Raw genomic sequence first — 27,178 nt, 5'->3', positions numbered from 1 at the left:
GTTCCATCATCTGTGAGAGACAACCCAGTTGTTGTTCAGGTTGGGTTTTTCGATAAATGTACCCAAGTCTCACCTGGTGCCCTCCCAGCGCAACCTGTTCATAGGTGCCGTACTGGACACAACTGTGTGTCGTGCATTCCCTCCTCCTCAAAGGATTCGCGACATACAGGAAATGATTCCTTTATTTTACAATGGAGCGGTCGTTCCAGTCCTGCAGGTCCTTCGCCTGCTCGGTTTGATGGCTTCATGCATTCTGTTGGTCAACCATGCACGCTGGCACATGAGGGCGCTCCAGTGGTGCCTCCGCAAGCAGTGGTATCAGCACAACGGAGATCTCGGGGAGTCAGTGAGGATCTCCAGAGAAGCTGCGGCGGATCTATCTTGGTGGGGCGTGGAAGGCAATCTGTCTCAAGGAAAGCCTTTCCAACTGCCTCCATCGGTGGCCACAGTGATAACGGATGCGTCCACTCTAGGGTGGGGTGCTCATCTGGGGGATCTGGAGGCCAAGGGTCTTTGGTCTCCAGAGGAAAGGTTGCTTCACATAAACCTTCTAGAATTGCGGGCGATACGTTTGGCGCTCAAGGCCTTCCTCCCTTCCCTTCGTGGTCAGTCGGTCCAGGTCCTGACAGACAACACGACCACGATGTGGTACATCAACAAACAGGGAGGAGTGGGGTCGCAGTGTCTCTGCAGAGAGGCTCTGCGTCTCTGGTCCTGGGTTCAGGACCATCAGATTTGTCTGATGGCAAATCATCTGGCCGGGGTTCTGAACGTTCGTGCAGACAGTCTCAGTCGGCAGTTCTCTGCCGACCACGAGTGGAGGCTTCACCCGGAGGTGGTTCACGACATCTTTCAGATGTGGGGGTCTCCTCGGGTGGACCTGTTCGCCACTCGCGAGAATGCTCACTGCCCGTCTTTCTGCAGTCTCCAGTATCCGATGCAAGGAGCCTTGGGGGACGCGTTTCAGTTGAGTTGGGAAAGACGACTCCTTTACGCGTTTCCTCCCATACCTTTGATTCCTCTGGTTCTGAGGAAGATTCGCCAAGACCGGGCCCAAGTCATATTGGTCGCCCCGGACTGGCCAAGAAGGGTGTGGTATACAGATCTTCTCCACCTCTCCTCTCACCCGCCGCTCCGTCTCCTTCTCAGGGCAGACCTCCTCTCTCAGATGGAGGGGCAGGTTCTACACCCCCACCTCCAGACATTGCACCTTCATGCCTGGAGATTGAACGGGGCAACCTGAATTCCTTTTCTCTCCCGCCTGACGTGGTGGATGTCATCTTGTCAGCCAGGCGTGACTCCACTAAATCCATCTATTCTTATAGATGGTCGAAATTTTTCACGTGGTGTGGGGAGAAATCTATTGACCCTTTGAGAGCCCATTTGTCTGATGTTCTCCAGTTTGCCCTTTCTCTGGCGCAGCAAGGGCTTGCTGTTGCCACAGTTAAGGGTTATCTTTCTGCGCTGTCGGCATTTCTCGGTTTGCCTGACCAGCCATCTCTTTTCAAGTCTCCTGTAGTTTTAAGGTTTTTGAATGGCCTCACAAATAAGTTCCCTCCTACTCCTTTTATTGTGCCTCAGTGGGACTTAAATCTTGTCTTGACCTTTCTGATGGGTGCTCCCTTTGAGCCTCTTCACAAATGTCCTATGAGGCTCTTGACTCTTAAGGCAGTCTTCCTCGTTGCAATAACCTCTGCAAGGAGGGTAAGTGAGCTTCAAGCTCTTAGTTCAAAGCCCCCTTTCTTGACCATTCATGCTGATCGAATGGTTCTTAGGACCAGGGCTGCTTTTCTTCCTAAGGTGGTTACTCCTTTCCACCTTGGTCAATGCATTACCCTCCCTACCTTTTATCCTTCCCACACCCTTCCAAGGAGGAGGAGAGGTTACACCGTCTAGACCCTAAGAGGGCGATGTCTTTTTACCTGGACAGAACTAAAGACTGTCGTTTGGATGACCAGCTCTTCGTTGGGTTTGCTGGCTGCAAAAGAGGAAGAGCGGTCCATAAAAGAACCTTGTCAAGATGGATCGTACTATGTATAAAGATCTGCTACTCTTTGGCCGGTAAGGAACCTCCAGAGGGTATAAGGGCTCATTCTACTAGAGCTAAATCGTCAACCTCAGCATTGGCTAGAGGTGTTCCTGTAGAGGACATTTGTAGGGCGGCAACTTGGTCTTCCCTCCACACGTTCGCGAAGCATTACTGCTTGGATACCGAGGTGAGGAGGGACGGCCACTTTGCGCGCTCTGTCCTTCAGGATTTCCTGGTTTAGAAGAGTGGACACCCTCCTCCGGGAGTGGGGACTGCTGTGGGACTCTATTCATAAGGTGAGGAATCCACACGGCAGATGTATTTATCAGAAGAACAAGTTACTTACCTTCGGTAACGCTTTTTCTGGTAGATACTATATCTGCCTGTGGATTCCTCACTGACCCACCCGCCTCCCCGTTGTCCACTCTTCTATGCCAGAGTTACTGTAATGTAATGTATTTTTATTTTGTTGTCAAGGAAATGTTTCAATTGCTTTCCTGCATTTGCTTTACACTGTGTGTTTTGCCTTGACTATTGTGTCCTGTGTATACTTTGTATATATCTACTGTCATTGGTCCGTCCGTGTGCCTCGATGGCATGGAAAAAAGGGCGGAACTGATGTCATCACGCCGGCGTGGGCCTATTATAGGCGTCGCTGACGTCACCGGAGTCGCGTGCGAGGCCGTGTCTCTAAGACGTCCAAGTCCACGTCGGCGCGAGGCTACGAAAAGATTTTCCGAATGTTGCTGACGCAAGGGGGATATTCACAAGGTGAGGAATCCACAGGCAGATATAGTATCTACCAGAAAAAGCGTTACCGAAGGTAAGTAGCTTGTTCTTCAGACTCGAGGCAGTGCGAGTTTCGTGCAGTGTCCCTCAGTTGGTCAAACTTCTTTACAGAGTGCAGACATCCATAAAGCACTGTCCATGCGGGTGTCCGGCGCCCCACAAGTCTTACCTTTGCTTGTGACGCGATTCCGCAGAGACGACAGGAGCACCCGTCCCTGTACCCACCTGACCCTCGTGGAAGACAATACCCAGCAGGGATGAGATGGACGCAGGGATGGGAGCCAGGGTGTAGGGTTAAAGGAAGGCGTGGAGCTGGTGGGGCGTCCCGGAATCAGCTGGAAACCAAGGAAGAGAGATCAGAGATCTACGTTAACCCGAACAACAACCACCCCCTACATACACACACAGGACTTGTCACCCCTTGAGGACTCGCCAATGTTCCCGGGAAGAAGGGCCTCCGAATGTGAACAGCTCCGGAAGTAAATAACGAAGAGAATGCGCTCCTGCGCGTTATCAATAAGTACCAACTAAAGAAAGCGCTCCTGCGCGTTTCACCCAAGCTAAAACAAAAGAAAGCGCTCCTGCGCGTGTAGTAGGATGCTGGACATAGTCATGCAGCCTGTGGCATCCCTGGTAAGGAAACCAGGTGTATAGTTGTTTCCCTTAGCGCTCCTGCGCGGGGGAAATCCGAAACACAAAAACCCCAAAAACACAATCCTTGTCCTTTAACCACCCTCAAGGCGCTCCTGCGCATCAAGGGTTAAAACAAAAAAACGGGCACAGTCCTGGAACCTCCAGGGGAGGAAACAAACAAGCGCTCCTGATTGAAGCAGTCTATGAGGCAAGGAAGCGCTCCAGCGCGATCAGGAGGTTTTCCTACGGGTGGCTGTCGTGAGGGCTGAGCAGCGCTCCAACGCGGTTCGTCAGACAGCTGAGCAGCGCTCAAGCGCTGCTCGTCAGGCAGGACTCGGCAAGGAACTGGAATCCAAAGCACCAAGCCGGCGGGAAACGCGATGGTTAAGCGCTTCCCCCGGAAGTGCATTGGTGCTCTGTTGCCCGGGACTAGACCGCGTACTCGACTTCCGGCCGGAAGTGAGTATTCGGCCTCCCGTGTGTGCATGCGGGAATGGCCAGTAGCGGCTATGCCGCGCACCGTGACAGCGGGTTTTAGGTGCATGTCAGATGTGCTGTATCTGGATGCATTAACGAAGCCTCAGACTTTAAAGTATCGGTAGGGGGGCCATATTATGCACGAAGCAGTCACCAGACTGCCTGGGATGTGTTCGTGACAGGCCATCAAGCAATTCTTGCCATGTAGATGGACCAGAATCTAAGGCACCAGTAGATTTGAAAGCGAGCGTAAAATGGGATTGATACGCCCTCTTTCCTATCATACGAAAGTGCAGGGAAATTAGTAACGCAAACCCAATTTAAATATTTGAAGAGAACAGTTTGACAGTGCTGTAGCACTGCGGTTCCTAATGTTTTGGTTTCTGTGAATCCCCACCGAATCACTTTTGGAAGTAAGGTGCCCTTAACCTTGAATAAAAAAAAAAACAAGTAAACAAACATAATCCAGCCTAGCCATTCTGTGGTAAGGGCAGACAAAGAAAGCAACTTCTCGACCTTTTCGGTACACAGCAAGCGCCTTACCCAGTTAGTTCCAAGTAACCTGAAAATACCTCCCGTGGCATGCCTGGGCGGCCTTAACTCGCATAAGAGGATCAAGCTATTCACAACTACCTCTTAATCGTTGTGGCCTAACCAGGGATTAATCTCCAAAAATTCATTACATTTTATTTTGTCAGCCCTAGAGCAAAATATTTTGCCTGAGAAATGTACTCACTCCTATAGGTAATATGGGTGGATCAGAATGGGGTTGGAGGCCACTAAGTCTCATCTCCCACTGTATTCAATACCTGTGTGAACTGCAGAGTTAGCCCTGGTTACTCGGCGGCTAAATCCGAGGAGCAAAGAAAAATAAAGCAGAGCTCAGTCGAGGCGCTACATTCCCCACACAGTCACCCAAAAACATTCATAAACTATGAAAAGATCAGTCACCGAAAAAGCATTATTGTAGGAGAAGGGTATCTTGTAAGTGCTCAGGCCAATTCATCTTTGCCTAGAAAGCGGTCTAAACTTTTCGCACTTGTGAGGCATCCTGTGTGTGTGTGTGTGTTACTAATCATCTGTCCGCGACGCATTTACTGCCGACAGTTCTTGTTTTAACTTTTCACGGACACCGCAATCTGCAATGCAATTGGTGTTGCTTTTGGTATTGTAAATGACAATACCTTTTAATTTTGGCTCGCTGTGTGTGTGGCTCGCTGTGTGTGTGGCTCGCTGTGTGTGTGGCTCGCTGTGTGTGTGGCTCGCTGTGTGTGTGGCTCGCTGTGTGTGTGGCTCGCTGTGTGTGTGGCTCGCTGTGTGTGTGGCTCGCTGTGTGTGTGTGTGGCTCGCTGTGTGTGTGTGTGGCTCGCTGTGTGTGTGTGTGTGTGGCTCGCTGTGTGTGTGTGTGTGGCTCGCTGTGTGTGTGTGTGTGGCTCGCTGTGTGTGTGGCTCGCTGTGTGTGTGGCTCGCTGTGTGTGTGTGGCTCGCTGTGTGTGTGTGTGTGTGTGGCTCGCTGTGTGTGTGTGTGTGTGTCTCGCTGTGTGTGTGTGTGGCTCGGTGTGTGTGTGTGGCTCGCTGTGTGTGTGGGGCGCTGTGTGTGTGGGGCGCTGTGTGTGTGGGGCGCTGTGTGTGTGGGGCGCTGTGTGTGTGGGGCGCTGTGTGTGTGGGGCGCTGTGTGTGCGTGGCTGTCTGTCTGTGTGTGTGTGCGTGACTCTGTGTGTGTGTGTGTGTGTGTGTGTGTGTGTGTGTGTGTGTGTGTGTGCGCGGCTCTATCTGTGTGTGTGTGTGTGCGCGGCTCTATCTGTGTGTGTGCACTGCTCTGTCTGTGTGTGTATGCACTGCTCTGTCTGTGTGTGTGTGTGTGTGTGTGTGGATCTGTGTCCGTGAATACTCTCTACTACTCTCTAATGCTCACCTATTGCCATTGTAAATGACAATACCATTTATTTATTTAGAAAACATGAAAAAAAATGTCATGAGCTATGCCAATAGCTCTACCTTTAATAATGCCGAGACCATTGCATTGTAAATACTTGTTTTAATAATACTTTGATGATAGCTCCAGTCTCCCTGGAACTCTAAAATGCTTGCTAACGTATACAAGCCAGAGAATATTGCCCCTAATATAGCTTCATACAGTCTAAAATAATGAATCTGTTCACACCTAGAACATTCTTTACCTTGACAGTACACCATAAGAAAGGAGGTAGTAACTGAATATAATCTACAGTGTAACTCCTACCTAGCTCTTCATGTAATATTTCAGTGGGAGTATATTGTCCTCCCCTAAAAGAGCCTCGAAGAGTAGCAGAAAATAAATCCTTTAGGGATCTACAGTCACATAACACCAGATCTCCCTCCCAAAGGTAGAAATGGGAATACATTTAGCTTTGTAAACCACCAACATAGTTTTCAGTGGCTTATGACCCAATCAGGAGGAAAAATCATTTACTCCGGCTCACGTGCTCCTAAATTTTCCGGTATTCTATTTTTTATTGGGGTTTCCCGACTGAATCTTAAATCTATTAAGATACCCAAGTATGTAAAAGTATCAACCTTGTTTAAAACATGACCTTGAGCAGGAAATGTGACACTTTTTGTTTTTTTCCGGTCCCAGGACCATCACATGTGACTTCTTAATATTAGTATGCAAATTCAGACTACTCGTGAAATCAACAAAAAGATCTAACAGCTGCTGCAGGCTTCGAAGTGTGTGAATTTTAAAACCGCATTATCAGTATATAACGGATCTGGGAGCAATCTGCCCTGACTCTTGGCACATCTAGGCCCGATATAAGGAGTGCTTTCTCTAATCGGTAAACACACGCAATGAAAAGTAAGGGGGACCCAGATGCAGCCCTGCTTTCTAAGGGCAAGGTGCTTAGTGTATTTGCCGTTATTGCCATAACTGAGTGAAGCTGTCCGCCCACAATGAAGATCCCTGAGAAAGCTCATCACAGCCACATCCACCCCCATGGACCCAGCTCTGCCCAGAGCTTCTCTCTGGTAATCAAATCAAATGTAGAGCAGTAGTCCATGAAGGCTAGAGGAACCCAGCTCTGCCCAGAGCTTCTCTCTGTTAACCAGATCATATGTAGAGCTGTGGCCCATGAAGGCTAGATGAACCCAGCTCTGCCCAGAGCTTCTCTCTGTTAACCAGATCAAATGTAGAGCAGTGGTCCATGAAGGCTAGATGAACCCAGCTCTGCCCAGAGCTTCTCTCTGTTAACCACATCATATGTAGAGCAGTGGTCCATGAAGGCTAGATGAACCCAGCTCTGCCCAGAGCTTCTCTCTGTTAACCACATCATATGTAGAGCAGTGGTCCATGAAGGCTAGATGAACCCAGCTCTGCCCAGAGCTTCTCTCTGTTAACCAGATCATATGTAGAGCTGTGGCCCATGAAGGCTAGATGAACCCAGCTCTGCCCAGAGCTTCTCTCTGTTAACCAGATCATATGTAGAGCTGTGGCCCATGAAGGCTAGATGAACCCAGCTCTGCCCAGAGCTTCTCTCTGTTAACCAAATCAAATGTAGATCAGTGGTCCATGAAGGCTAGATGAACCCAGCTCTGCCCAGAGCTTCTCTCTGTTAACCAGATCATATGTAGAGCTGTGGCCCGTGAAGGCTAGATGAACCCAGCTGTGCCCAGAGCTTCTCTCTGTTAACCAGATCATATGTAGAGCTGTGGCCCGTGAAGGCTAGATGAACCCAGCTCTGCCCAGAGCTTCTCTCTGTTAACCAAATCAAATGTAGAGCTGTGGCCCGTGAAGGCTAGATGAACCCAGCTCTGCTCAGAGCTTCTCTCTGTTAACCAGATCATATGTAGAGCTGTGGTCCATGAAGGCTAGATGAACCCAGCTCTGCCCAGAGCTTCTCTCTGTTAACCAGATCATACGTAGAGCTGTGGTCCATGAAGGCTAGATGAACCCAGCTCTGCCCAGAGCTTCTCTCTGTTAACCAGATCATACGTAGAGCTGTGGTCCACGAAGGCTAGATGAACCCAGCTCTGCCCAGAGCTTCTCTCTGTTAACCACATCATACGTAGAGCTGTGGTCCATGAAGGCTAGATGAACCCAGCTCTGCCCAGAGCTTCTCTCTGTTAACCAGATCATATGTAGAGCTGTGGCCTATGAAGGCTAGATGAACCCAGCTCTGCCCAGAGCTTCTCTCTGTTAACCAGATCATATGTAGAGCTGTGGTCCATGAAGGCTAGATGAACCCAGCTCTGCCCAGAGCTTCTCTCTGTTAACCAGATCATATGTAGAGCTGTGGTCCATGAAGGGAACCCTTTTTCGCCCGGACATTTTTATTAATTAGGAGATGAAGATCAAGATTCTGCTCCACAGTGCCCCTCCTAGAATGAAACCCTATTGAATATCAGACAATATATTCAGTTCCTTAACTCCGAGTTAATCCTTTCAGTATGACCTTTAACCCCACCTCAATTAAGGAAATGAGCCTATAACCGGAAGGGTCGTTTCTATTCCCCCTTCTTGAACACTGGTGTAATAACGGAATGGCTCTGGGTGGCAACATCGGGAGGCAGCATTAATATATAGGGTACGAAGAGTGGGACAGAAATCCACACAGGACTTTAAGGTTTACTGAGGTTTGAGAGGATAAAGGGGAACAGGGATAGTTTTTGAGGCGGAGTGCTTTGTGTGTTTGTCGTGTGCAGTTGGAAAAATACTGTCTTTAACAGGGTCACGTTTGTGGTTTCTGTAAGCTTTACTTTTATTGGCCAATTAGAATAGTGCAGCTCGTTTTGTGGTATTGAGTTTCACCTCCTTATGCTAACTTGTGACCCATCTATCTTAATTGGCTGAAGGTCTAAAAATAAATAGTTGTCAGGAATGTGTGAACAATCACCTATGGTTGCACATGGATAGAAAAGTTCTTAAAAAGGTACGTATGGGCCTGTTTTTACAGTGGTGTTAAATACGAATGCTATAGTTTAAATCTTATGATTCTTATCCATTACAATTATTCCTGTAGTTTATCTCACAATGTAGCCGTTCATCTCCAGGTGAAGGCTAGCTGGGACTCTCCTCCTAGCACCCTTAGAGGGCCTGCTTCAGCAGCAGTGACCGTACTTTATGCCCATCAAGATGAAGTCTCTAACACTATGCTTTGTTTAAATTGGGACTATTTTGCCAAACTCTATCCTGCTTGAACCCCACATCCCGCCCTCAAGACAGGGAGAATTTCTCGCTTTTATCCTTGTTCTGAGTAGTTATTTTTTTGCCTCATTCCTAGCTACAAGATTTCTGACATTTGCTCCTCTGACTACTTTCTCTCAAGGTGCTAGTTGACATTCGAGCCCAATGCTTTTTCGTGTCCTCTTTCATTCTGCTGTCGAAAACATACGAATGAGCATGTTTTTTCACATTGATGTTCACCTTTTGGTGCTTCTACGTCAGTGGGCTGCATCTGTGGACATTGAAAAGCTTGCTAATGGGCCTTATTGTCTCTTTTGGGGCACTTGATTTGTGAACAAAGGTTGGGACTATTTTAAAACTTTTAGGAGGGACTCCTAATGCCCTTGGAAGGTTTGTACTAAATTTCTCTCTCTCTCTCAATCTCTCTCTCTCTGAACACTAACATGTATTCTCTCCTTAACAAATACTGACCGTTGAAAATAAGTTGTCTGTTTCATTACACTACAAGAAATATGACTTGTAATGCTTTGTGTGTAGGAGTTGGGTTGAAGTCTATCTTTGCAGACGTTTGGCTGCTCACAACTAACTGCTTCTCTGTCTCTGTCTTCAGATAGAAGATGGCCCATGATGTTAAAGATCTCAATTCGGAGAAGAGTGGTGGAGAAGCTGGCAGAGCTGACATGATCAGGCTTGCACTTTAGGATACACCTCTTCAGCCTCACCGGAAGTCTTGAGCATGAGAGATCCATCCTGTTACCTCGAGGAGTGCAGCAGGATGAGAGGAGAGTTATGATGGCCAAGAACAAAGAGGCACGGCCCCCGTCGTACACCGTCAGCGTGGTGGGATTGTCTGGGACAGAAAAGGACAAGGGCAACTGTGGCGTTGGGAAGTCTTGCTTGTGTAACAGATTTGTCCGCTCCAAGGCAGATGACTATTACCCTGAGCACACCTCTGTGCTTAGCACTATTGATTTCGGTGGGCGCGTGGTCAACAATGATCACTTTTTGTACTGGGGTGACGTAATTCAAAATGGGGAAGAAGGGATTGAATGCCGAAACCATGTTATTGAGCAAACCGAGTTCATTGATGACCAGACGTTCTTGCCTCACCGAAGTACAAACTTGCAGCCCTACATCAAGCGTGCCGCTGCCTCCAAACTGCAGTCTGCAGAGAAGCTGATGTACATTTGCACTGACCAGCTAGGACTGGAGCAGGACTTTGAGCAGAAGCAGATGCCAGAGGGGAGGTTGAATGTCGATGGTTTTGTACTGTGCATTGATGTAAGCCAAGGATGCAACAGGAAGTTTGATGATCAGCTTAAATTTGTAAATAACCTGTACTCCCAAGTAGCAAAGTCTAAAAAACCTGTTGTCATTGCAGCAACCAAGTGTGACGAGTGTGTGGACCATTACCTGCGGGAAGTTCAGGCCTTTGCGTCACAGAAAAAAAATGTTCCAGTTGTAGAAACATCAGCGCGATATAACATCAATGTCGAGACTTGTTTCACTGCACTGGTGCAAATGTTGGATAAAGCACGTGGGAAGCCCAAAATAATTCCTTATCTGGATGCCTATAAAACACATAGACAGCTCGTTGCCACTGCAACAGACAAATTTGAAAAACTTATTGTGCAAACTGTGAGGAATTACCATGAAACGTGGAAAACTGTGAGCAACAAATTGAAAAACCATCCTGACTATGAGGACTATATCAATCTGGAAGGGACTCACAAAGCCAAAAACACATTTTCGAAGCATATACAACAACTGAAGCAGGAGCACATCCGGAAACGTAGAGAGGAGTATTTCACCACATTACCTAGAACTTTGAACACACTCATGCCAAATCTGGAGGAAATCGAACATTTGAACTGGTCAGAAGCGTTGAGTGTCCTGGAGAAAAGGGCTGATTTTCACTTGTGGTTTGTTGTGCTTGAAAAGAGTCCCTGGGATCAGACCGACCAGCTTGACAAGGTGAACGACAAGCGGATCCCGTTCGACCTCCTCTGCACTCTAGAAGCTGAGAAGGTGTACCAGAACCACGTGCAGCACTTAATATCAGAAAAGAGGAGGGTGGAAATGAAGGAGAAGCTGAAGAAAATTCTTGAGAGAATTAATTTCATTTCCCCCGGTCAGGCCTGGGAAGAAATCATGTGTTTTGTGATGGAGGAGGACGCGTACAAATTTATCAACGAAACTGATCGTCGAGATGTGTACAGCAAGCATCAGCGGGAAATAGTGGAAAAAGCCAAAGAGGAGTTTCAGGAAATGCTTTTTGAGCACGCTGAGCTTTTTTATGACTTGGACCTCAATGCAACGCCCAGTACTGACAAGATGAGTGAAATTCATGCAGTCCTCGGTGAAGAGCCTAGGTACAAAGCTTTACAGAAACTTGCCCCTGACAGGGAATCTCTTCTCCTGAAGCACATAGGTTTTGTTTATCATCCTACTAAAGATACGTGTCTCAGTGGCCAGCAGTGCATGGACCTCAAAGTGGAGCAAGTGCTTAGCAATCGCCTTCTGCAGTCCAACACTGGGCGCTTGACCATGTATCAGGATGGTGCCAGCGTGGACAAGCTTAACCTTTTTATTTTGGGCAAAGATGGGTTGGCACAGGAGATGGCAAATGAAATACGGACGCAGTCCACGGATGACGAGTATGCCTTAGATGGCAAAATTTATGAAATTGAATTGAGACTGCTCGATGCAAATTCCCCATACCTTGTAACTCAGTTATGGAGCTCCACTTTCAAACCACATGGGTGCTTCTGCGTTTTTAGCTCCATCGAGTCGCTTAATTTCATTGGAGATTGTATTGGAAAAATAAGGTCTGAAGCTGTACATGTAAAAAGGGATAAACATATGGCCAATCTTTCATTCACTTTAGTTTTAGCAAATCAGAGAGACAGCGCTGCTAAGAATCTACCTATTTTGAGGCATCAAGGGCAACAGCTAGCCAATAAGTTGCAGTGTCCTTTTGTAGATGTACCTGTTGGTACATACCCACGTAAATTTAATGATACACAAATAAAACAAGCTCTACGGGGCGTGCTGGAAGCCATGAAGTACAATTTTGATGACGCAAGTCCTGTTCCCATCATTAAGGATCTATCCGAAGCAGACTTAATAATTGTGATGTGTGCCATGTGCGGGGATCCTTTCAGTGTCGATCTCATTCTTTCACCATTCCTCGACTCTCAAACCTGCAGCGCCGCTCAGCCTGGCCAGAATAACTCCTTAATGCTTGATAAAATCATTGGTGAGAAAAGGAGACGGATACAGATCACCATCCTGTCGTACCATTCGTCCATTGGAGTAAGGAAGGATGAGTTGGTGCATGGGTACATCTTGGTTTACTCTGCCAAACGTAAAGCATCCATGGGTATGCTTCGGGCTTTTCTGTCCGAGGTCCAGGATACCATTCCTGTCCAGTTGGTTGCAGTCACAGACAGCCAGGCTGACTTTTTTCAGAATGATGCAATCAAAGAGCTGATGACAGAAGGCGAGCACATTGCCACAGAAATCTCTGCAAAGTTCACTACCCTTTATTCCTTGTCTCAGTATCATCGCCAGACCGAGGTTTTTACACCCTTCTTTAGCGATGTGTTGGAGAAAAAGACTGTGATTGAGAACTCATATGCGACTGATAATACCCGGCAATCCACCAACACGAGTGAAGATGTCTACCTTCCCCTGCACCGGGGCAGTTCTCCACCTTATAGCTACTATCCAGATTCGGAAGATGATACGGAAGCCCCACCGCCATATAGTCCAATTGGGGATGATGTGCAATTACTACCGACACCTAGTGAGAACCGGTCTAAGTTTCGAGTGGACATGGAGGGTAATGAGTACCCCATACACAGCAGCACCCCCATTAACTGCCACGACCTTGAGCGTGGCCACAAAGTGCCGCCCCCTATAAGGCCCAAACCAGGTGTACCCAAGAAAAATGTAAAGCCGCTGGATCCAATCCTGGTTAAAACTATTGAGGCTGGTATTGTTAGGAACCAAAAGAGGCTTCCTCGTGTGCCGCTGGCACACCCTGAGGATTTGGAATCGTCCGATAACCACTCTGAATCAAATGATAGCATTTTACGAGGTAGGGGATTTCTTGATTCTTGTGGCACTGAGGACAGCCACAACCGTTTAATCAAAATGAAGAACTACTATGGGGTTGCTCATGCACAGGGAGAGGAGGAAAATGGGATTTCAGAGCGGTCAAAGAATCACGTGGAAAGGCGGCCTTCCAAGTACAAGTACAAGTCCAAGACACTATATAGTAAACCCAGGTCTTACTATCCGGCAACCAATTCTGATGCAAGTGATGACGAAGCTCCACCGAACAACAAACCAAAATGGAAACCAAAGGAATATGGAAGTGAGGAAGATCCCCTCCTTTCTCCAGTGGACTGGGCCGGTGCTGGTGGGATCGACAATCCTGCTATCGCCTCTGACCAGGAAGTGTATGAGAAAAAGCCGAGAAGAAAACCTCCCAAAGTGAAGGACGAAACAAAGGTATGGTTTTCATTTTTTATTTTCATCTGTTAACATAGACTACATTTTTGAGTATGAACATGCATTTTGAGTGGATGTGGTTGCAACTTCTAAATGAGGAGAACTTCACTGTCTGCCTGTCTCTTTCAGAGTCGAGGTCAGAGTTGCCCTCGAAATGCAGTGTTTCCAAGAACTCAGCCCTGCCTGCTTTCCTGACTTCATGTGTGTGCCTTGTGCTCTTCCGACTCCGGCCTTCTCTCTGTCCTTGTGTGTAACTGAGCCTCCTGTGGAGGCAGCTCTCTTTCTGGAGTGACCACCATTCTTCGTCCTCCTCAGTGACTGCCTTGCTTTCCTTTCATTATCCATCTGAGCTGACTCCACGTCTGTTGTTGCAAGATGTCTTCATTGTGTTGCATTCTGATGCCTTCTTCTCATTTGAATGTTTAAGTGTTTTGAACGAGTCTTCTTGGAGCGTTGCTGCTGTCACCCAATTGTGACCATCGCATTGTGTGATTAAAGTCGAGTGCCCGCGATGATGTATTTTCTAATGGTGATGTACCTCAGTTGATTAAAATCCACTTACCCAGTCTGACAACCAGGTCACAAGTTTGAATCCTGAAGGGCTGATTCAGCCTTTAACATTTCCAGGGTGAATGAAATGAGTGATCTTCAGTTAGGAAATTACACTTGTATACTTTTCAGCTGACTCTACCCTTACTAATATGATCAGTATAAATTAAACCAATAAATACTGCATCCCCTCGAAAGAGTCGAAGGCATGACATTGTAGAAATCGAGAGATTGGGCACTCTGACCGGTTAGTTGTTTCTAGAACCTGTTTGCTGCAGTGATTTGATGCTCTATGCAGATTATTTTACACATGCATCTCACAGCTGTTTTTAGAATGTTGCAGAATGTTTTTAACCTCTTTTGCGCCTTTACAATGTCCGTTTTTGGATTTCCCTGACGAGGGCACCTGGTGAGGTAAAGGAGTCTTGTGGACTGTTATTTTGGTTGGTGACTGGCTTGGTTGTCACCAGGTATGCAGTTTACCATGATCAGGTCAGCTGGCATACCCAGATCCTCAGTGCTTATGCTGATGCTTGACCTTTTGGGGGGGGGGGGGTGTCTTGGGAATGGGGAGCATGCACTTCTGTAAAATATCCTGTATTATGCAAGGTTCTGCTGTTCTAAATATGGGGTCTTTTCTTGCTGTTACTATTTCTGCTTGGTACTTGTTGATGGCCATTATTTGTATTGGCTGGTTTACCCAGATCCTGAATGCTGATGCTTGGAGTTTGGTTGCTGCCCTAGGATGGGGGGGGGGAGGCATGTACTTCTGTAAAAGATCTTGTGTTGCGAGCTGCTCCTGTTCTACCTGTAACGTCTGCTCTTGCTGTTACCACTTCCGTTTGGTGCTTGTTGATGGTCGATTGTTCGTGTTAGCATTGGCTTTGGGTTAAACCTGTGCAGACATTGTGGCTTTCAGGTGGGATCCCTTGTGGAGCCTTTAGCTCACCTGCATTGGAGTCCATGTCTGGATGGCGTGTTGCTCAGCCCTTATCCTCAGAGTCAAAGTGGTTCTGGCACAATAAGTGCCACTGGGGCACAAATTGTAGTTCAGTACCCAGGCCTCCTCTGTGATTAGCTATTCTAGCATCAGTTGTTTGGCTTTCATCATTTTGGTGGCAATATATTCTTAAAGGGAAGCAATCAAATAATGAAAACCATGTCACTAAGTATTTTTATGAGGAATAACTTGTGCAAGGCAAGTGACTCAAAAGTGTTTGTTCTGAGCAGGGATCCTCGTTTAGTGGAAACTTCTGACTGGCCTGGCTCACGAAAGGACATGCAGCTTCATTTCTGACTTTTCTCCCCTCACAGATGTCTTACTCTTCACTCTGCTTCTCCACATTTTGATTTCTCCAGCTACATGTCAGTGGGGCACACCATCACCCACTGACTTGATCGCTTGTATAGTAAATTGTTTCAAGGAAGTGATCATTTGAGGGAAACTTCATAACTCTATATCTGGACACGAAGTGTAAATGATTTTCTGTCATTTTTCTATGCTGCTAACAGCATGAATCGAACCGATAGGGCAGCGCTCTGTTTTTCGGAAGAACTTAAGGAAGACTTACCTAACAATATACAAGTTGAAGTCTGTGCTTACTTCGTGTCCTCGGTCCACCTATCCGAACAATCCTCATGCACGGACAACCATTGTGTACATTCTGTGACACCATTGCCATTATTTCCTAACGATCAAAAGAAGAACCATGATTTCTTTGCAGTGGAGACTCAACATAAGCCAACACTATCTTGGCTTCTTTTGGTAGTCTGATATTTTGTGGGACCATCCTTGGGCGTATCCCGAGTGAATCCTTCAATCTAACCTGATCAATTAGACTGTAGTGGCCTTTAGCTCCCCAAAACGTATGTGTGTGTGGCAGATCAGAAGTGTACCTACTTGCTGCATCACATATCTTGGCAGAAGTGGAGAAGGCTTTGAAACAAGGGGTTTTCTTGGTGAAATGACTAGAATTAATGTTTGATTGAACCCTTGACTAGATCTACAGATTCAGGAGAAGTAAAGATTCTCTTCACCAACACGAGGCTTATGCTGTATTGTCAATGTCTTCCTGAGGAATGCCTGGTTATTGTTGCACAACAGCCTAACTAATGTCTCTCGGGGTCACCCCCTTACTTAACTGTAATTAACGGCATATTACTACCGGCAATGATGCCGATAGTAGCGATCTCCAAGATGATGCCCTACTTCATATTACACTCTGCACAGCTTCTTATGTAATATTGAGAGCCGTCGGCAAGACGATGCCCTGCAGCGTGTTACACTCTGCACAGCTTCTTATGTACTGTTGAGAGCCATCAGCAAGACGATGTCCTGCAGCGTGTTACACTCTGCACAGCTTCTTATGTAATATTGAGAGCCGTCAGCAAGAGGATGCCCTGCAGCGTGTTACACTCTGCACAGCTTCTTATGTACTGTTGAGAGCCGTCGGCAAGACGATGCCCTGCAGCATGTTACACTCTGAACAGCTTCTTATGTACTGTTGAGAGCCGTCAGCAAGACGATGCCCTGCAGCGTGTTACACTCTGCACAGCTTCTTATGTACTGTTGAGAGCCGTCAGCAAGAGGATGCCCTACTTCATATTACACTCTGCACAGCTTCTTATGTAATATTGAGAGCCGTCAGCAAGAGGATGCCCTGCAGCATATTACACTCTGCACAGCTTCTTATTTATTTATTTTTTATTTATTTATTTTTGATATTTATTAAGCGCGAACAAATGCCCGTGGGCGTCTCGGCGCTAAGACTCAGAACGTGGATCTCCGATACTGGTTCTTGAATGGATTACTGGTTGAACAACCAGGTTTTTAGCCTTTTGCGGAATAGCAGGAGCGTTTGACTCTATTGTACTGTTGAGAGCTGTGAGCAAGAGGATGCCCTGCAGCATAATACACTCTGCACAGTTTCTTATGTACTGTTGAGAGCCGTCAGCAAGAGAATGCCCTGCAGCGTGTTACACTCTGCACTGCTTCTTATGTACTGTTGAGAGCTGTGAGCAAGAGGATGCCCTGCAGCATAATACTCTCTGCACAGTTTCTTATGTACTGTTGAGAGCCGTCAGCAAGACGATGCCCTGCAGCGTAATACTCTGCACTGCTTCTTATGTACTGTTGAGAGCCGTCCGCAAGATGATGCCCTGCAGCGTGTTACACGCTGAACAGCTTCTTATGTACTGTTGAGAGCCGTCAGCAAGAGAATGCCCTGCAGCGTGTTACACTCTGCACTGCTTCTTGTGTACTGTTGAGAGCCGTCAGCAAGAGGATGTCCTGCAGCATAATACACTCTGCACAGTTTCTTATGTAATATTGACAGCCGTCTGCAAGACGATGCCCTGCAGCGTAATACACTCTGCACTGCTTCTTATGTACTGTTGAGAGCCGTCAGCAAGAGAATGCCCTGCAGCGTGTTACTCTGCACTGCTTCTTGTGTACTGTTGAGAGCCGTCAGCAAGAGGATGTCCTGCAGCATAATACACTCTGCACAGTTTCTTATGTACTGTTGAGAGCCGTCTGCAAGACGATGCCCTGCAGCGTAATACACTCTGCACTGCTTCTTATGTACTGTTGAGAGCCGTCCGCAAGACGATGCCCTGCAACGTGTTACACGCTGAACAGCTTCTTATGTACTAGACAAACAAATTCTGCAGCACACTTATACGGAAAGTAAAGTTCAGGCGATGTCTCAATGGACATAAGGTGCAAAGTTCAAAGGCGAAGAAGTTGTCCACCAAATTAAAGAGTCTTCTTTTATTATTCGCACATGTGCCAGCCGACACGTGTTTCGTCGCAAGAAACCACACTGTTTCTGCGACTCATCAGGGCTGGGAAGGATACAAAATCACGGATGGAGTATATAATGTTACAACAAAAAACAACTTATAATGGTGACTGTATATGGTGTGGAGTTGTGATGTGAACGATAGAAGTGAGAAGATTACTATGCATAATCCAGTGTGGACGCACACATTAACACCTGATCACCGGATGAGAGTAAGCGAGTAAAGTGTGGTAGAAAAGGTGAAACGGTGGTGCCTACAAAGTGATGTCTGGCACAGTTCTATACGTTACATATGCAAGCGTAACTAACAGTGACGTACCAAGAAGAAAAAGGGTGAGTAAGGTACCCTAAATGAGGAAGTAAGGACGGTTACAGCTCACAAATAGAGAACAGGGTGTGCATCCTACCTGTAGGGGAGAGGTGTGAGAACAGCAGATCTGTGATGTCAGGAAGGAAAATTATGTAGGGGGAGGGGGAAAAAAGAGAAAAAAATATATATATATAAGTTCCGTCACAGGGTGTTCTAACGTAGATCAGGGTTATGAACAAACTGCGAAAGAACGGGTGTCCCTGGCAGGGGCACGAGCAAAGCAAGAAAAAAAGGGGAGACTGGAGAAAAATCTCACCGCGGTGCCGGTGATAATTCCGACCCGGCTCCGCTCGAGACCGGGTGATGCTGAAAACACGGGTTGCGTAAAATGGACGATGTTTCTCGTGCAGTGCTGTGATGGCCCTGTGGACAAGTGAAAGGGTCTCATAAGTGGTAGAACCACACACTTTACTCGCTTACTCTCATCCGGTGATCAGGTGTTAATGTGTGCGTCCACACTGGATTATGCATAGTAATCTTCTCACTTCTATCGTTCACATCACAACTCCACACCATATACAGTCACCATTATAAGTTGTTTTTTGTTGTAACATTATATACTCCATCCGTGATTTTGTATCCTTCCCAGCCCTGATGAGTCGCAGAAACAGTGTGGTTTCTTGCGACGAAACACGTGTCGGCTGGCACATGTGCGAATAATAAAAGAAGACTCTTTAATTTGGTGGACAACTTCTTCGCCTTTGAACTTTGCACCTTATGTCCATTGAGACATCGCCTGAACTTTACTTTCCGTATAAGTGTGCTGCAGAATTTGTTTGTCTTGTACTTGGTGTGTCTCAATAACACATCGTGAGGGGTTACAGGGCTTTTCCTCTCCTCTGCATGCACCTTTTTGCCTACATATAACCAATTGTGCGCCATCTAAGCAGTGCGCCCTCACAGTGCCTCACACTTGAAACCCTGTTTTTTTCTGTTCAACCAATTGGGTGAGGTGGGCTGCCGCCGCACATCACTACTTTGAGGAGAGTCACTTAGCTGCAACATGAATCGAGATAAAGCTGCTGAAGAACTTTTCGAAAATCTTGCCAAGGGCATGTCCACCTATAGAGCAACCACTAGTGGCACTCCTAGTGTCACCAAGGAGGAGGGTCTTAGAGAAAAATTTATTAGATTAGAAAGACTTAAAAAACAAGAAAATTCGAAATGGTGGGATGGCACAACCCTTAAACAATACGCTAGACTCAGACGCGTACCAAGGGGTTTAAGGGCACAGATCTTCCCCACCTATGACGATCTTGACAGCGATCTTCTAGGGAAATGGGAAGAGGCTCTCACCAACAACTCTCACACCCTCATGGACATTCTCATCGAAAGTTCCGACCGAAAAGTAGCCAAACTACAAGCCGAAATTGCCACTCTAGAACAGGAAATTAAAGATCTTAATCGTCCTGAATCTACAGTTAAAAACTACAACAAGTTAGACGAAATCTTATTAAAACACCAGAATGAGATTAAAAGCCGTAAGGCGAGACAGTTAAAAAGAGACGAGGCCGATTACACCGACGGCAGAATATTTACTTATGATAGAAAGTATGACTTTATGATCAAGAACAAAACTCAGAAAAGAAGAGATCTAACCCAGGAAACAGATGCCAGCTCAGCTTCCTCGAGTACCACATCTCTTAGCGTAGTCAGCATCAGTGAGGACGATGCCACCCGCACTGATAGTGAAACTACCCCTTTTTTATGCGAGGTACAACGAATCAGGAGAGGCAACCGCATATTAGATCCAAAACCAGGAGGGGTAGGAGGGGGAAACGTAGAAGACTACAGAAAGAAACTCCGATCTGGGAACAACCGGAAATAACAGACCAGGACCAGGGAGAAGTCCAAGTAATCAACTTATCTACGAGAGTACTGTCCCCCACTATGATTTCCCTACTTAGCAAGGGTCTTAACTTTAACCCTTATACCAGCACTGATGTTTGTAAATTGAAAATCGATGTGTTTAAATTTGTACGCAACCTTAAGCTTAAAAAACATTTCTCTAATCGTGTTACTGCCAATAAAACAACTACAAACATTCCAACTGAGTTTGAACCAGGTGTACTTACTATAAATGACATTCACACTACCCAGCTTCTTCTCTCTTTAACTGACCATGAAGACTCTCCTTATGATACCGAAAGATTATTAGATGAACTCAATATCGAGTCTGATTTCAGCATTGTGAGTGGGCTCAAGTCCAAATCTAAGTGGATCCCCACCTTACCAGGTGGAAATACAATTGACAATTTCCACAAAAGGGTTTTGGAAGATATTGACAGAATGGACATTTTCAAAGATCGACATACATTTAGATACAAAGACAATTTAACACTAGAGGAGCGGGCAGCCCTTAACACTCTAATCCAAGATCATGACATCATCATTAGAGAAGCTGACAAGGGCGGGAACATAGTGGTTATGAACAGAAAAGATTACAATGATGAAATTCTCAGCCAGTTACAGGATATCACATGCTATGAACCTCTGAACCACAACCCGATTGCCTCCCTTACTACCTTGATCAACAAAGCTTTACTTAAATGGAAGGAGGAGGGTCTTCTAAATGAAGATGAATACCTTTATCTAAAAGTTTTTAAACCCTCGTACCCATGGCTTTACACACTGCCCAAAGTTCACAAAAACCTCCCTTTCCCCCCTGGCAGACCTATCATCTCTGGCATAGGGGGCCCTACTGAAAAATTATCGGAATATGTCGACCTATTTTTAGGACCCTTAGTACGTAATCTTCCCTCATATATCCAGGACACAAAACACATTCTGAGCCTTCTTTCTGATCTACAGTGGCAACAAGGTAACATTCTAGTCACCATGGATGTGGTGTCACTATACACAAGCATCAGACCAGAATTAGGGTTGGAAACAATCACCAAGGTCCTACACAATCGACCGGCTACCATGTGGCAACACACAAACATGTTGATAGCAATGATGGAACTCATCCTTAAGAACAATGTTTTTATGTTCAACAACTCATGGTACAAACAGATAAGAGGTGTGGCCATGGGTTCTAAGTTTTCCCCTTCCTTTGCCAATCTCTTCATGGGGGCATTGGAAAAAGACCTGATTTGGGGACCCAAGGGTGTTTCTTTTGTAGACTCAATAGTATTTTGGGGAAGATATATTGATGACTGCTTTTTAATCTGGTCAGGTACACAAGAACATCTGAATGACTTCCATGCTTACTTGAATCACAACACGTGGGATATGAACTTCACTATTGTATCTAGCCAAGACAGAGTAGAATTTCTGGACCTTGAGATTTTCATTTCCAATGATAAAATTAATAGCAGACTTTTCAGGAAAAGCACGGCCTGTAATTCAACCCTTCGTGCAGACAGCGCCCATCCACCACACCAAATCAACACCATTCCTTATGGTGAATTTCTAAGAGCACGCAGAAATTGCAGTGAAGACAAAGACTTTATGCTCAATCTAAGTGAAATGACCACCCGCTTCCAAAGAAGAGGGTACACAAATGAGCTACTACAAAAAGCGACCACTCGTGTGAAAAACATTAAAAGAGGGGATACATTAATGCCAAAACGGACTGACAAAGCATCTGACACATCCAAGATCCGTTTGATCACTGACTACACCAGTCAAAACAAATTACTACGCAGAAGTCTAGTTAGACATTGGGGTATTCTGAAAGGTGACAAAAGCATTCAGGAATACATAGGTGAATACCCTCTGATCACATACAGAAGGGGAAGAACGCTACGTAACAGACTTAGTCCCACCATCCCAAGAGACTCAACAACTGATACTTGGCTCACAGTACAAAACACTGGATTTTACAAATGTGGATTTTGTTCCATGTGCCGTTGGGCAAAACATAAAACTAAAGAATTTTACGACACTAAAGGAACCAAATTCAACATCAGAACTAACATTAACTGCACTACACGTTTTGTGGTTTACATTATTGAATGTGCTTGCAAGAAAATGTATGTGGGCAGTACCATCCGTCCTCTTAAAGACCGAATTGCAGAGCACATCAGGGCTATTCAGAAACAGGATCCGAGATATCCCGTGGCCTTGCATGCGGCTGCATGCTCGGACCAGAACCTTGACAAAACGGTATCCTTCTATGGGATAGATACTGTACCTCTAGGAGTAAGGGGTGGTAACCGGGAACTCAGACTTAGACGCTTAGAAGCCACGTGGATTCTCCGCTTACGGAGCGTGGACCACGGATTAAACTTTGACCACGAGATGCAATACTTCTTGGGTGATTAGCAGTAACTTATCTCTGATGAGACCATATCCCCTTGAATCAGGAACTTTCTCAGTCGACCTTTCCAGGTATTCGATGCCTACGTATCATCTAACCGTAGGTGAGCTGTGACTAGCCATACCAACCTAATGTCTTATACGAATCCCTACACTTCCTTTGAGACCAACATGAGGGCCCAGTTATTCGTGTATTATTGTTGAGGGGATTCTCCCTCAAACTTTCCGCACTACATTCAGAAAAGACTTGACACAAAGGAGGAGGAATGTGAATCACGTAGTATGTGAATCCATTAACAATTCATTCTGTACATATATGTCACGTAAACTATATTTAGTATAATCACATTATGCATTGTGTGATTTTGCCCCATGATGGTGCACCTTCCATATACAATGTCACGTGGATGACATCCAGCACCATCAGATTTAAAGATCTAATGAATTTTGTTCACCTGCTCTGCTGTAATTTATGATTTTTCCGTAGACTGTGTTAAGTAATAGTCACAATTTTGAACCTGTATCTTTGAACACTCTGCATGCGTGTAAATATGCACCCCTTTTGTTTTTCTTTTCTCAAGATGGATTGCATAATCAACAATTTTTTTCATTACACGAACTCCAGATCAGATACTCCTGATCTCTGTCTCGCCACCAGATCGTTCTTGGGTTTTATTAGGTGCGCGCAGGAATTATTTTGGTTTAAAGGAGCAAGCGCTCTATTTACCTACATCCGGGACCTGGTAGGCAGAAGGCTATAAATTCACTTCCGGGTGCGTGTACACGTGACCGCACCCGGAACAGAAACACAGACTTGGAGAAGTCACGCCAGAAGCATCCCCGCACTACGGGTGAGTTGCGTTTTTGGAGCTATCGCTCCTTTACAGCCTCATCAAGGGTTTCCTTTCTACTTTTCAGCATAGCATTGCCGCCTCCCCATATGGGCAAATGGGTCGTGCTGCCTAATGAGGGACACGGACGCCTCCATGTAAGCTTACTAGCGTTATTAACGTGAGCCTCAGAGGTGCTTTTCTCTAATAGTGTTTAACAGTGTATCAGATTCTGTTATTAGTCAGCGTCCATTAGACTCGGTTTTGGGCGTGCTGCAATTTTAATTTATATTATTGGTTGACGTTGTTGCATCGGCTCTACCGCGGGCAACCGACCATCTCTCAGAGTGATAACGATATTAGAGTTCTTCGAATTAATGGTTCTATCTCTTGCTACTAGTACCTTAGTGTATGCCTGATACAAAGAGCCTCATTTGTGTTTGTCTATCTCTCTTTTTTGTCCCTCTTTCCATTTGGACTCCTCCATTTCGGCTTCTTTGTGGATTGTCCCCCTTTTCCTGACGAATTTGGATCCCTACAGGGATTAACTGTCCTATAAGGCCCCTTGCCTTAACACTCCGAAGACACGGAGGTCCTGTTCGGCCATATTACGTCTAATTCGAGAAACCAGGTCTTCCTACCAAGGTGAGCTTAATACCCAGTTTTTCCGGGACACTTTTTTAAGTCAGGTGCTCACTTTGTGATTCCCTCCTGGTTCTACCACTTATGAGACCCTTTCACTTGTCCACAGGGCCATCACAGCACTGCACGAGAAACATCGTCCATTTTACGCAACCCGTGTTTTCAGCATCACCCGGTCTCGAGCGGAGCCGGGTCGGAATTATCACCGGCACCGCGGTGAGATTTTTCTCCAGTCTCCCCTTTTTTTCTTGCTTTGCTCGTGCCCCTGCCAGGGACACCCGTTCTTTCGCAGTTTGTTCATAACCCTGATCTACGTTAGAACACCCTGTGACGGAACTTATATATATATATTTTTTTCTCTTTTTTCCCCCTCCCCCTACATAATTTTCCTTCCTGACATCACAGATCTGCTGTTCTCACACCTCTCCCCTACAGGTAGGATGCACACCCTGTTCTCTATTTGTGAGCTGTAACCGTCCTTACTTCCTCATTTAGGGTACCTTACTCACCCTTTTTCTTCTTGGTACGTCACTGTTAGTTACGCTTGCATATGTAACGTATAGAACTGTGCCAGACATCACTTTGTAGGCACCACCGTTTCACCTTTTCTACCACACTTTACTCGCTTACTCTCATCCGGTGATCAGGTGTTAATGTGTGCGTCCACACTGGATTATGCATAGTAATCTTCTCACTTCTATCGTTCACATCACAACTCCACACCATATACAGTCACCATTATAAGTTGTTTTTTGTTGTAACATTATATACTCCATCCGTGATTTTGTATCCTTCCCAGCCCTGATGAGTCGCAGAAACAGTGTGGTTTCTTGCGACGAAACACGTGTCGGCTGGCACATGTGCGAATAATAAAAGAAGACTCTTTAATTTGGTGGACAACTTCTTCGCCTTTGAACTTTGCACCTTATGTCCATTGAGACATCGCCTGAACTTTACTTTCCGTATAAGTGTGCTGCAGAATTTGTTTGTCTTGTACTTGGTGTGTCTCAATAACACATCGTGAGGGGTTACAGGGCTTTTCCTCTCCTCTGCATGCACCTTTTTGCCTACATATAACCAATTGTGCGCCATCTAAGCAGTGCGCCCTCACAGTGCCTCACACTTGAAACCCTGTTTTTTTCTGTTCAACCAATTGGGTGAGGTGGGCTGCCGCCGCACATCACTACTTTGAGGAGAGTCACTTAGCTGCAACATGAATCGAGATAAAGCTGCTGAAGAACTTTTCGAAAATCTTGCCAAGGGCATGTCCACCTATAGAGCAACCACTAGTGGCACTCCTAGTGTCACCAAGGAGGAGGGTCTTAGAGAAAAATTTATTAGATTAGAAAGACTTAAAAAACAAGAAAATTCGAAATGGTGGGATGGCACAACCCTTAAACAATACGCTAGACTCAGACGCGTACCAAGGGGTTTAAGGGCACAGATCTTCCCCACCTATGACGATCTTGACAGCGATCTTCTAGGGAAATGGGAAGAGGCTCTCACCAACAACTCTCACACCCTCATGGACATTCTCATCGAAAGTTCCGACCGAAAAGTAGCCAAACTACAAGCCGAAATTGCCACTCTAGAACAGGAAATTAAAGATCTTAATCGTCCTGAATCTACAGTTAAAAACTACAACAAGTTAGACGAAATCTTATTAAAACACCAGAATGAGATTAAAAGCCGTAAGGCGAGACAGTTAAAAAGAGACGAGGCCGATTACACCGACGGCAGAATATTTACTTATGATAGAAAGTATGACTTTATGATCAAGAACAAAACTCAGAAAAGAAGAGATCTAACCCAGGAAACAGATGCCAGCTCAGCTTCCTCGAGCACCACATCTCTTAGCGTAGTCAGCATCAGTGAGGACGATGCCACCCGCACTGATAGTGAAACTACCCCTTTTTTATGCGAGGTACAACGAATCAGGAGAGGCAACCGCATATTAGATCCAAAACCAGGAGGGGTAGGAGGGGGAAACGTAGAAGACTACAGAAAGAAACTCCGATCTGGGAACAACCGGAAATAACAGACCAGGACCAGGGAGAAGTCCAAGTAATCAACTTATCTACGAGAGTACTGTCCCCCACTATGATTTCCCTACTTAGCAAGGGTCTTAACTTTAACCCTTATACCAGCACTGATGTTTGTAAATTGAAAATCGATGTGTTTAAATTTGTACGCAACCTTAAGCTTAAAAAACATTTCTCTAATCGTGTTACTGCCAATAAAACAACTACAAACATTCCAACTGAGTTTGAACCAGGTGTACTTACTATAAATGACATTCACACTACCCAGCTTCTTCTCTCTTTAACTGACCATGAAGACTCTCCTTATGATACCGAAAGATTATTAGATGAACTCAATATCGAGTCTGATTTCAGCATTGTGAGTGGGCTCAAGTCCAAATCTAAGTGGATCCCCACCTTACCAGGTGGAAATACAATTGACAATTTCCACAAAAGGGTTTTGGAAGATATTGACAGAATGGACATTTTCAAAGATCGACATACATTTAGATACAAAGACAATTTAACACTAGAGGAGCGGGCAGCCCTTAACACTCTAATCCAAGATCATGACATCATCATTAGAGAAGCTGACAAGGGCGGGAACATAGTGGTTATGAACAGAAAAGATTACAATGATGAAATTCTCAGCCAGTTACAGGATATCACATGCTATGAACCTCTGAACCACAACCCGATTGCCTCCCTTACTACCTTGATCAACAAAGCTTTACTTAAATGGAAGGAGGAGGGTCTTCTAAATGAAGATGAATACCTTTATCTAAAAGTTTTTAAACCCTCGTACCCATGGCTTTACACACTGCCCAAAGTTCACAAAAACCTCCCTTTCCCCCCTGGCAGACCTATCATCTCTGGCATAGGGGGCCCTACTGAAAAATTATCGGAATATGTCGACCTATTTTTAGGACCCTTAGTACGTAATCTTCCCTCATATATCCAGGACACAAAACACATTCTGAGCCTTCTTTCTGATCTACAGTGGCAACAAGGTAACATTCTAGTCACCATGGATGTGGTGTCACTATACACAAGCATCAGACCAGAATTAGGGTTGGAAACAATCACCAAGGTCCTA

General features: G+C 45.7%; 1 protein-coding gene across 1 annotated transcript in view; it reads left to right on the top strand.

Annotated features, from left to right (window-relative positions):
* Nucleotides 1-27,178, top strand: part of ARHGAP5 (Rho GTPase activating protein 5) — a 631,911-nt gene that overhangs the window by 79,129 nt on the left and 525,604 nt on the right. The window contains exon 2 of the mRNA XM_078659393.1: nucleotides 9,700-13,607. Within this exon, the coding sequence (XP_078515519.1) occupies nucleotides 9,879-13,607 (3,729 nt within the window). The 5' untranslated portion in view covers nucleotides 9,700-9,878. The remainder of the gene's footprint in view (nucleotides 1-9,699; nucleotides 13,608-27,178) is intronic.

This window comes from Lissotriton helveticus, chromosome 9, assembly GCF_964261635.1.
Source record: "Lissotriton helveticus chromosome 9, aLisHel1.1, whole genome shotgun sequence".
In the NCBI taxonomy this organism is placed as follows: Eukaryota; Metazoa; Chordata; class Amphibia; order Caudata; family Salamandridae; genus Lissotriton; species Lissotriton helveticus.
Note: the sequence above shows the minus strand (reverse complement) of the source record. Positions and strands in the feature narration are given on the sequence as shown.